The sequence below is a fragment of the Daktulosphaira vitifoliae genome, unplaced genomic scaffold (genome assembly GCF_025091365.1).
Source record: "Daktulosphaira vitifoliae isolate Bord-2020 unplaced genomic scaffold, ASM2509136v1 Scaffold_4, whole genome shotgun sequence".
NCBI classification, from domain to species: Eukaryota; Metazoa; Arthropoda; class Insecta; order Hemiptera; family Phylloxeridae; genus Daktulosphaira; species Daktulosphaira vitifoliae.
Window position 1 is genome coordinate 5,599,495 of NW_026099575.1, and position 12,474 is coordinate 5,611,968.

Here is a 12,474-nt window from a genome sequence, read left to right on the forward strand (position 1 = left end):
ATGAACTTTTACAAAACAATGAACAAGAATAATTTTGTAAATTAAGTTCAGGTATACATTTTTATTTCTAGCAACCTTGGTCACGGTTAAGCACTCTTTAGTATAAAAACTATTCTACTTGAATCTTAAGTACATAGAAACCATCAGTCATTTAATGCCTTTCGGTCTAAACGCATACATGTTAATGTAGATGCTGGTGTATTTATATATATATATATGTGTGTATTCAACATTCAAAGAATAACTATGATATTACTTTTAATATATAAATACGTAGTGTAGGTAAGTAATACGAAGTGTAATTATGTAAAAGTTTGGATTATATTATTTATGTAACATCGAAAAAATAACAATATTTAAAAAAAAGGTATGCAATCATTTTTTAAAAACTCAAATAAATAATTATTATTGTTGGCAAAAAAAAAAAATAACGAATATTTTCCGATAAATTTATGCGATAAATTAATTAGTGTAAACACATTATGATTAATTATTATTTTATTACCTGGAAATTTTGAAAGTATCAATCGGAATGTTCAAATTTTTATTACATGTTCAAAGCTTCATCTATTCTGATCATAAAGGTATACGTTGCGCATTATTTACTTATCAAAAACAGGTTAATGACTGATTTAATCTTTCTGCAGAATAAACCATTTAATTTTTTTTCATTTGACTGTCACCAATTTAAAATTGTTATTATATTTAACATAATAGTTTCAATAACATTCTCTGTTGAGTATATATGTAAATAATTTGTATTAACTATCATATATACTAATAAAAATTGTGCTACAAAAAACAATACAATATAATATATAAGTTAGTAAGTTTTTATGTTTTATACTAATACTATTAATAGATTTAATTAAATTAATTTTTTTTCGAAGGTATATCAAGGAAATATTATATTTAATTAATTTAAACAAAAACCTTATGTAACTTTAAAAAGTATCTAAAGATCTTTTCTAAATTCAGTTTCTAACAACGCACTGTTAATCACTAAAAAACCGCATGAGACCTTATTTGATCTAAAAGAGACACTTTTAAACTTCTAAACATAATAGCTCATAACCTTCCTTCATTGTATGACCCTTACAATAATGCGTACTTCAAGGTCAAAAGAAAAAATATTTATAATTATAAATTATTTTCACCAAAATGTTTAGTAAATAGATAAAATTGGTAATTTGATTAAGAATAACAAGTTTTGTTTTCACTTTTCATAATTTTTTTTTTAATTAACAGCTAGATAATTCTTATTTATTCTATGAGAGTTCTAATTACAGTAGTTATTTTGTTATTTAAAGAAGTAGTTTAATGTAATTTGGTCCGATTGAATGCCGAGATTAAACTAATTGACAAAAGAAATTTTTTGTTGTATAAATGTAAAATAATTAAAATAAGTAAAATAATGTAAAATAAGTAAAATAATGTAAAATAAGTAATGGTTCAATAATTTATCTTGTTGCAATGTAAAGATTTAATTTCTCATTAGTTTGTAGTCAATAACTTTTAAGTGATACAAATTTATTGAGTTGCGTAGATTAATTAGCCTCATAGATAAAATGAGTAATAAAGTAATTGAAACACTTACATCATATAGTCATTCGTTGATTTTTAATTTGATAAAATAGATAATAAAATCATTTTATTTATATAAATATAGAACTTATTAAATAATACATTTATTTCCCATTCATTGTACTTGCGAATGCTTGCTTTATAAATATTAATTTTTTTGCGTGCATATATTTAAATAAATGTTGTATGTTTTTCGTATTTAGGAATTCTATGTTTGTCAGAAGTGATAATATAAGTACATATTTAATTTTATCTCTATTGCCATTTTGAAAAAAACTAAAATGACATGGTTACATTTTTATGATAAATAAACATTGAAATTCTAGGAATAGTTAAAACTTGTAGAGTATTAATGAGTTATCTCTTATTGTTTTATTTTAAGTCAACAAGTAACAAATATATATATATATATATATATATAAGTTGTTTTTTAATATTCGTAATTTAAATTTTCTAAAAGTCGTATGATTTTTTAACCAATAAGCTGGTATGTTTATTGTAATAAAAAATTGGCTAATTCTTCTACAGAATATTAAAGTTTTTGTTTGTAACTTTTAATATTTTATAAAAAGTATTGTCACTAGAAGTTTGACAATCGTATCCAAATCTTTTCAAAAAAAATTGTTCAATGGTGGCACATATTGTTAGACTTATGTCCATTGTACAATAACGTATAATATATCTCAAAGGGGGGACTATTCCCTCCATTAACTGTTTGTAGATAAGTATTGCAATATTTTACCTTTACCTGTTATTATTGTACAATGTTCATTGACGGTAACTTCATCGACTCCTTTGTAATAAAAATACAAAATAATATCGAGTCGCTAAATTATTAATTGCCCATTTTATAATTATATTATTTTATTAATAAAGAGTGATAACATTTTAATGTTTTAGGTCAACTACAAAACCATTAATCCTGTCCAAGTAGATTTTTTTTGGTTTATTAGACCCAAAAGGCTTTTTAAATTAAAAATGTATGTATAAATACAGCTAACAAAAAAATGATGCTTTAAAATAACAAAACGTTTTAGATTTGAAAAATATCTTGGTCAACAATATTTTTTAATGGAAAATAGTAGGTTGACAAAGTAGTATAATTTATAACGACATTTCTCAATAATTTTATTTAATTTATATTTATAGAATATCGAGAATCGATGGAAAGAAAAGGGATTCATTCATTTTCAATATCGCAAAATGGCGAGTAAGTATAACAAAAACATTATTAAAAAAAAAATTAATTATAAAATGTAAGGATCAAATTGAATTAAAAAAATATATTTGTAAAATTATCGATAAGTTATATGATTTTGTAGAAACAAAGTTAAGAAAGTCTTATTAAAATATTCAGATGACACTTAGATATATGAAATAAATATTGACATATCAAAAATTTGATAATAAAATAAAATGAATAATTGCTTATTAATAGAGAATACATTTTTATTTATTTCTCATTTTCAACTAATTATTATTCTAAATTGTTATATAATTAAAATTAAAAAAATTATCTCCAATTAAAATTATTAAAATATTTTAAAGGGAAATACCTCCCTTTTTTATTTATCTANATAGTGATTTTAATCACTATCAGATATCATTATACTTGATCCAACTATGTCACGTCACCACTGTGCCGCGACCCCCCTGTGCTGGGTATTTTTTTCTTTGCAAAAATTTTATAAAAGTATTATGGTAAAGCAATTTAAATAATGTGTATAATTTTTTAGTAATTGTTTTTTATTTATAGTAGGGTTATGGCAAACCTATTAGACTCATCACTTTAAAATTTCAAACTGAAACTACAAAGTAAATTAAAAAAATATAATTCTAACATTCAAACTGCGATAAATCAAAGAATTCCGACTTCGATATAATGAGAGATTAAATAAAAAATAATGCTTCATACAAGTTAAAATAAAAAAAAGTCTGATTATCAATATTAGGTTAATTTAATTAACAAGTCTAAAAATTCTTACTGGTTTTATAAGAACTACCAACAAAAACTAATCATTTTCAAAAATTGGTAAATGAAATCAAATTGTAATAGATAATTTTTTAATTTTGAATTTTAAAACTCCTAAACAGAACAAATCGTTTAAAAACTAAAACCAAAATAATACAAAAAATAAATTAGCTTCAGTCTTTGGCTTATTAAATAGAAATATCACTATTAATATAAAACATATCAGACACATATATTAGAGATATATCAAATGGCATTTTTTGTAGAATGTTGGGGGTATATGAATTAGTAATACAGAAAATTCGGTTATCGTTTTAGTGTTTTATTACATTGTTAAAAATTCGAATTTTATATTGTTAACAAAATACCAAGCTAACAGAGAAAAGTGACTAGTATTAAAAAATTTGTTTTAAAAATTACAGCAATTAGTTTATTAGGAAAAAATGGTGTATTATAAAATTTATTTAACGAGAGACAAAAAAATATGTGATGATATAATTTAAAATTGAATAAAATATTTGATTGTGTGGTATTATTACTCTTATTATAATTATTATTGAATAACTTGACATACATTTTATACAACGAGAACATCAAGGACAATTTTTCATAGCATTTTTTTTTTTTTATTGTTCTACTCGATTGTTAAACAATATTATTTGTTTATTTATAACTGTAGAATCTCGACATTGGAAAGTATACTCGTGCTCATAATGTTATAATTACTACTGAAACACTTGATAAGTATTCTCTGATTTTGTAAAAATAAATAGATATAACTTTTATTATTTTATAATTTATTTTAATTAGTATTAAATTTAAATCTTAAGCAATTTTTCCATCTTTTTATAAATGTTTTATTATGATGGTAAAGCCAATAATTACTTAACTATATATTATTATTCTTACATTTGTCTTAAATATTAAAACAAAATATTGTTTTATTAAACTTAAAAATTACCAGAATAATAACAATGATTCATGACAACATTTTTGATTATTAAAACAGAAATATTAAATATATCTAAATTATTAATTTAGTGGCATTATTTGGCATATAATGTATAGAGTCTACACTGCAAATCTTCTTCTTCTTTTCGCCTTAATCCCAACTACTTGGAGTCAACCACCCATATCCCAAACTTTCACTTGACACGTTCTCCCACATCATCTACGTTCACATCAGCTGTCCTCATATCGCATTCAATAGCATCCTTCCATCTCTTTTTTGGTCTTCCCTACCTCTTCGTCCTTCAGCATTCATTTCTATAACTGTTCTTACAGCTTCTGATTTTCCTCTCCTCATAACATGACCAAACCATCTAAGTTTATTTGTTCTCATCTTATCCACGATTGACGCTACACCTAAACTCCCTCTTATATGCTCGTTCCTTATTCTATCTTTTTTAGTCACTCCACTCATCCATCTATGCATTCTCATCTCTGCTACACTCATTCTCTGCTACACTCATTCTCTGCTCTACTTTCTTATCAACTGCCCAACACTCTGAACCATACACCATAGCTGGCCTCACTACAGTTTTGTAGAATTTACCTTTCAGCCTCATTGGAATTCTCTTATCGCATAAAACGATTCTCTTCACTTCAACCACCCGCACTTAATTCTGTGTCTTACATCCTAGTCAATACCACCTCTCTTTTCCACAACTGACCCTAAATACTTCAAACTTTGCACCTCTCCAATCACGTCTTCGCCTATTGTCACTGATATCCTCATTTCACCTACATATGTTCTATTATATTAATGTATCTTTTCGGAACTCCTTTTCTCATTAATGCCCACTTTAAAATTTCTCTCGGTACTCTATCATACGCTTTCTCCAAATCTAGTGTTTACACTGCAAATGATTAATCCAATATTACATATTAAGAACTGGAAAAATATTTCTCTTATGTATTTTTCTATAGACAAATTATTTTTATAAGGTTGTTCTGATTAAAAACTTCTTAGAAAGTCTACTAATTTTTGTTTTGTTTAGTGTTATTTTAAAAAAGAGGATTGGCAAAAGACTTGTTGTCATAGGCTTTACAACTGCAGCAGTTTTTGTCTTATTTATGTTTGCCATTTGCATATATTATAACCGTAAGTGGTTATTAAATAAATCATTTTTCTGTGAAAAAGTAATGTATCACTCAATGGTATATATTTTTGTTAGGTTTGACTAATTATCCTACAGTATGTACAACCAAATCTTGTATAAAATCATGTAAGTTGAAATATAATTATTCAAAAATAGAATTCATGATAATAAAATCTTACTTTAACATCAAATAAATGATAAAAGTTAATATGTTTCTGAAATCTATATAAATTAAAAATTATACAATTTATATTTATATTAATATTATTATAACAAATTATATTATTACAATGAACATTTGATAGCTATGAATATACTTGATAGTATGGATGATAATACAGATCCATGTGAAGATTTTTATCAATTCACTTGTGGTAATTTTGAAGAAAATTATCTTTCTTTCGTTACATCTCAAGAAAACAGTTGGGATACAATAATAACTCAAAAAACGTTGGCCATTATCAAGAGTGAGTGTAAAATTTTTGACATTTTTTAAAGTCAATATATAATAGTTTTTCTTAAAAGGATTTCTCGAAAAGGAAAACGATGATAGCGAACCAGAATCTATTTATAAAACTAGAATGTTTTATAAATCTTGCTTGAAAGCATACGTAGGTATGGTTAAAAGTAATCAAAGAATAATCTTAATACTTACAATAGTTTTTTTTTTATAGAAAGGGACAATGTAAATAAAACAATAGATGCGATAGCAACTGTATGGAAAGATATAGGATTTGACACAAATTATTTGGCAGATTCTGTTCCTATAAACGCAGAAAATTATTTAGCAAAAATAAAAAATAATTTGGACGTGGATGTATTTTTTGGTCTTAATGTATACGATGACCCTAGAAATTCTTCAAAAACTCTTCTTATTGTTCATCAACCAAATGTGATTCCCGATTCCAAGAATAGGTATTCATTTTTTTGTAGACGATAAGGTATTTTTTTAATATTTATTCAAAAATGTCTTTTAGATTCAATGTCGTGACAGGTGATAATGTATCAGAAGATGTATTGCGATTTACAAATGTGTACGAATCGCTGGTTGATGTGTTGCTAAATCAAACTCAGAAAATTTCTGTTCCAAAAGTTCATGATTTGTTGAATACATCACAAGAATTCAGAAATTTCACGAAAAACCTTACTATCGTATGTTTTTAATTATGTAAAATAATTTAGTCATTCGAACTATCTACAAATTTTACAATTAATTTTATTAAAGATTCAAGAATATCAATATCCAAATAAATCATCTATTCCTGAATTATTTACCATTGAAAAACTTCAAAACTTCACTGATAGACATGGGAAAAATTTTAAGGTAATTAAAAATAATTAAATATAAATTTAGTATTTTATAAATATTATTATTTTTAGTTTAACTGGACAACATTTTTAAGCGAAATATTTATGGATACAGAACCTGAAGTATATAAAATAGTAACTTCTGCTGACTTAAAAATTTTAGTTTATAATGCAGATTACATAGCTGATGTATTTTCAATTTTATCCAACACTTCAAAAGTTTTAATTAGTAAACAACATTTATGAGTTTATTGTCAAATTTACATAGTTTGTTTATAATTAATTTGTTTTTAGAAATGTCACTTTTACAGAATGGATTGAAAGTTATGAATAATATTTTACCAAATGAACTACAAAATGAGAAGTAAAATTTTTGTTTTAATTAATAATAGTGAAAATTTGAATTTTTCTCATTTATGTACAGGTATTGTATACTAAATACAAAAGAATTCTTTAGTATGGTAACTGGATATGCATTAAAATATACATTAAACGACGATAATAAAATTGCAGCAAGTATATTTATATTTATGTAATTAAATTTTAGATTTCTTACTAAATTTTAATTTTATTTTTAACAGGTTAACACTATGATTGACAATATTATAATGTCATTCCGTGACATGATAATGAATAGCAAATGGATGGATGAAGAATCGAAGATCGCTACTTTGGAAAAACTGGTAAGAGTTAGGAGTTTTGTTGGATACCCAGACAATTATGAGAACATGCTTGATAAATTATACGGAGAAGTAAAATAATATTTCAAATAATTACACAGTATTTTATTATTTATATCTTGAAAATTTATCACTTTTAATAGTTAAATGTAACAGATGATCATACAAAAAATATTTTGAATATAATTAAACAAAGAGTTAAATTGCTATGGACGAAATTAGTGCAATCGACGGATGTTGATGAATTGGAGTAAGCGTGTATTATTTTTAGACTAATTCATTACAATTTTTGAATTATAATCACTATAATTAATATATCTTTGAAATTTAAGGTGGGAGGTATCACCAGATGAAGTAAATGCATATAATCTTAACTCTAGAGTTGCATTTTGTAAGTTGTTTAATGATAATTTTGTTTAGTGTTATGATAATAGAAATACTTATTGAATTTATAGTTTTATCCGCTGCAATTTTGCAAAATCCCATGTATTTTAACGGTGTGCAGTGAGTATAATTCATATAATATTTTATTTCATTTTTGTTAATTTTTAAATAAGTAAAATTTAGAAAAAATTAAAATAAAAGTATTTCTATACAATCATATTTATGATTACGAAAACTGAGTAAAATCAAATAAACAAATAAATTACATATTAGTTGATATCGACTTATGAACATTATAAGTCATTAAAGTAATCTAAAGACGAGAATAGAGTACATGAATGAAATAAAATAACAAGCTATTAGATCCAATGCATTGGACTATTAATTAAAAATTGCTATGGGAACTATATCATATAGTTTAACGAAGGAATTTAAAATCATATTTTTTTAAATAACTCTGGGCAATCAATACTTCCATTTAATAATTTATTAATAAAAAATTAAATAAAAACATAGTAGTTTAGTTTTTAAGGAACTAAAACCTAATAAAGTCGTCATATCATCAACATTATTAAAATTTTTATTTTAGCTTCGATGCGAAGCTGAGAAGGTATTGGTTTTACTAAGACGTGTTTTTTTTTTTTGTGTGTCTGTTATCACTTTTTCTCAGCTCTCACCGAACCGATTTCTTTCAATAATACGTCAAAAGATCACAAATCGTATCTAGTCGACGAAAACCTTCAAAAAATTTTCCCTCGTTCCCCGTAAATGGGGGAAACCTCCAAAAAAATTACAAACTTAAAAATCGCTAATTTTCGAAATTTTTTCAATTTTTTTAAATTAAAATTGCTATAACTTTTTTAAAAATAACCAAATCAATATAATTTTTTTTTATATAGATGCACGATATCATTACCTTTTATTTGGTATATATTTTTTATAAATCTGACCTAGACCTGCCCACAGGGGGGATTTAAAATAACAACTTTTTCACAAAAAAATTATTTTTTCAACTTGACTTTTGAAAATGTTCCGGAAAGTCTGACACTTTTATATATATCTTAAATTAAAGCTAATGTAATATACTTTATCATGAAAAAAAAAAAATTTCGGACTTTATTTTATCTTCATGGTGAAAATGGCTACCGAATGCTATTTTTGTGTAAAAATTCTCGATTTTATTTTTAACTTTATAATGCTATAACTTATTGAAAAGTGTATGGATCAACATAATTTTTTTATGAGAAATAATATTTTTTAATAATCCCTTTTTCATTCGACATACTTTATCTGAATCAGGATATTAATAACGAACTAGCAGATCATGTTTCTTTTAGAATAATCCATCAATTTTTTAAAATTAAACACTATCTAAAGATTTGCATCGAAGCGTTTTTTTTGATAGTGATTTTAATCACTGTCAGATATCATAATACTTGATCTAACTATGCCACGTCACCACTATGCCGCGACCCCCCTGTGCTGGGTTTTTTTTTTTATAAACATAATAATACAAAAATTGATGCTGCACTTTCTCAATTTTGTTGATTAAACCTACTTATTTAGGGTTTAATAATATAGTATTCTAGAGTCAATCTAAACAAAGTGCAATAAGCGACTTTTAAGCAAAATAAATAGTTAAATTCTTTATTAATACGTTTAAAAAAACACTACATGCGTAAACTTTTATTATATATATATTAATAAAAATTAAAAAAATTAGATAAGACGATAGGAAAATCCCTAAGTCTTAAATTTTACCAACTGTTTCTAATAAGGTATCATTGACTTTATATTGTGAAATTTTTTATAATTTTTTTCATGGCAAAAAGAAACACTAATGCATTTAGATGCGTTTAACAACATACAATTTGAACTACACCATTAAAAAAACCTATCTAAATCTTAGGTTAGCAAATTTTTACTTTTAGCACCTATACATAAATTTAAAAAAAACATTTTGATGTTCCAATTTTTATTAAAAAAGTATAAACTACAGTTCATAAAAATAACTATGATTACACGACAATAATAATTTTCCTATAGGTCATTGAATTATGGTGCTACGGGAAGTACAATAGGACACGAATTGAGCCATAATTTTGACAATACAGGTATACTTTACAATGAGTTGGGAAATGTGATTCAATGGTGGACCAATAAAACTATTTTAGAGTACGGAAAAAAAATTCAATGTATGGTCGATTATTTTGATGGTATTAAAATAAAAATAAAGAATGAAACGGTAAACATAATATAAAACCTGATATATCTCAAATAAAAATGTTGTCATTGAAAATTAACTAATTAAGTTGAACCCCAAAAAAGTATAATTAATTACTTGTGGCTAATTAATTAAAAATAAACAAAATTAACCCAATCACGCAAAGAAACGCTTTAAAAAATATTTTTTTAGTATTTTTTCAAGTGCTCTTTGTGGTGTTTTGTTAATTTTTTTATATGCAATGTTTGTATAATTAAAATGAGATTATTTTTACAGTTTGAATTAGATGGTGTCCTAACACTGGATGAAAATATAGCTGATATTCTGGGATTAAAGCAGGCATACTTTGCTTATCAGCGATACGTAAAAGCGGAAGGAAAGGAACCTAGACTACCTGGACTAGAAAAATACACTAATGAACAACTATTTTTCATAGGCTATGCCAGTGTATGTAAAAATATTTCAAACTTAAATGAATTATTTTAAAAATAATGAATAACAGTTCAGAGGTTAGAAATGCAATCAAAACGATTAAGTAATTTATAAAAACTATAATTAAAAATCTAAATTTTAAAAACAAATACATTTTGGCAAAGCTAGTAAAAATAATTCCGCGTGTAAAATGATTTTTTTATAATATTCATAATAATGAGCTCGAAAATATAAAATGAAAAATAATAACTTATAACTTACCTAATAGTAATAACTAATCTACAATTGTAATAATAAATAATCGACATTTATATTAACTTCCTATCAACTCATAAAATAATATAACTTATACAAATACAAAACTTTTTTTGTTTTTTATATAATTTTTTAAAATAATCAAGTTATGATAAAGGGGGCGCAAAGGGAGCTATATCATCCAGGCGTAAAATATAACAAGGCTCTAGTTTTTTTTAATTTTTGCAACAAAGAATATTAAGTGCTTTGGTGTCAAGCCAGACTAGATGACTTACCTAGTTACAAATTGAATAAAACATCTAAAAATTAAAATAATAGGTGAACAAGAATTTAGAATAATTAATTGAAAGCTAAACTTATTTTATATTTTTTAAGTGATTAGAATGAATATAATCATTTTTTAATATCACCAGCTTATATTACTTTTAGAGGTAAAAGTCTAGAATGGTTTTTAACTTTTACAATTTAAACAAAATAGTAAAATGTCTACCTTTTAAATAGTATTTTATTATTTTTATTGTACTATTATAGTATTTCAAGTGACATATTTAAAAATAACTTTGGTAATTGATTTTAATATTATATACTAAAATTAATATCAATAATATTTACTTTGAATTTTCTAGCAATATTGTCACTATAATTATAAGAATCCCGAAGATATGATGACAAACGAGCATAGCCCTAATACAGTCAGAGTTCGAAATATTTTATCTTTAATGCCAGACTTTGCAAAGGTTTGGTCTTGTCCAGTTGGTTCTAAAATGAATCCTGAAATAGAGAAATGTCAGCTATGGTAATTTCTCAAATAAAAAAGTATACACATAAAAATACTTTGATTTTTATGTAAATGCCTTATAATTATTATTTCTAAGCATTTTGGAAATTATTGTTATAATATAATGACTTATCTACAGTTGAAATTTAAGAACATTATTTTAAAATTAAAATTGTTATTATTAAAAAAAAAATGTGTTTTATGTTATAATTTTATTTTATTAAATTTAAATGTAAGTTGTAAATACATATTTATTTAAAAATAAAAAAATTACATATTTTTTCTATAAATTTTGTGTTTTTATTCATAAAAACGTACTTTTTTTATTTCAAACATTTACTAACAATAATTACAACTTCGGAACTGTAACTATCGATGAAAAGTTGTACTGTATAATTTGTTTTGATATTTTATATTGATATATTAATATAATGATGAATATTTTAACATATCATACGAACATTTTCTTGATTATATCAAAATCTAGGATAATTTTAACCAATTATACTTGATAAAATAATAAAAATAAAAATACGGCAATTTCAACCAAAAATTAAAATTTTCCTTTTTATGTGTAAAATTTTTACTGTTTATGATAATTAAAGAAAGAAGGTCTATTCCGAATACGTTTTCTATTTTTTTAATTTTTTATCATGACAGGAGATTATACAAATAAATGGATATAAAGTTCAATGGAACTCAAAGTATAATATAACAGTAGCATATAGCTATTTATTATAAATTATTTTAAACAT

At 24.1% G+C, this 12,474-nt stretch overlaps 1 protein-coding gene across 6 annotated transcripts; it reads left to right on the forward strand.

The window, feature by feature from the left end:
• Positions 1-131: 131 nt before the first annotated feature.
• Positions 132-12,009, forward strand: LOC126903885 (neprilysin-11-like). Of its 6 annotated transcripts, none has more exons than XM_050682430.1 (21): positions 132-282; positions 2,485-2,564; positions 2,622-2,665; positions 2,734-2,794; positions 5,557-5,660; positions 5,734-5,784; positions 5,964-6,125; positions 6,184-6,273; positions 6,333-6,573; positions 6,636-6,810; positions 6,884-6,982; positions 7,039-7,195; positions 7,261-7,330; positions 7,391-7,478; positions 7,548-7,718; positions 7,790-7,896; positions 7,979-8,037; positions 8,102-8,150; positions 10,077-10,275; positions 10,531-10,701; positions 11,568-12,009. In XM_050682430.1, the coding sequence occupies exons 3-21, from the start codon at positions 2,656-2,658 to the stop codon at positions 11,739-11,741; spliced, it is 2,238 nt and encodes a 745-aa protein (XP_050538387.1). In that variant the 5' UTR covers positions 132-282; positions 2,485-2,564; positions 2,622-2,655; the 3' UTR covers positions 11,742-12,009. The 6 variants fall into 6 exon arrangements, with proteins under 6 accessions (XP_050538387.1, XP_050538386.1, XP_050538389.1 ...); XM_050682435.1 differs by lacking the exon at positions 132-282 and adding an exon at positions 345-367; XM_050682429.1 differs by having other exon boundaries at positions 2,485-2,665.
• The last annotated feature ends 465 nt before the right edge of the window (positions 12,010-12,474 follow it).

Excerpts from the sequence above, each read along its gene's own strand:
- LOC126903885 (XM_050682429.1), top strand. Across the intron at positions 5,661-5,733 it reads CATTTGCATATATTATAACC|GTTTGACTAATTATCCTACA; the intron begins GTAAGTGGTTAT and ends TATTTTTGTTAG. Across the intron at positions 7,719-7,789 it reads TTGATAAATTATACGGAGAA|TTAAATGTAACAGATGATCA; the intron begins GTAAAATAATAT and ends CACTTTTAATAG.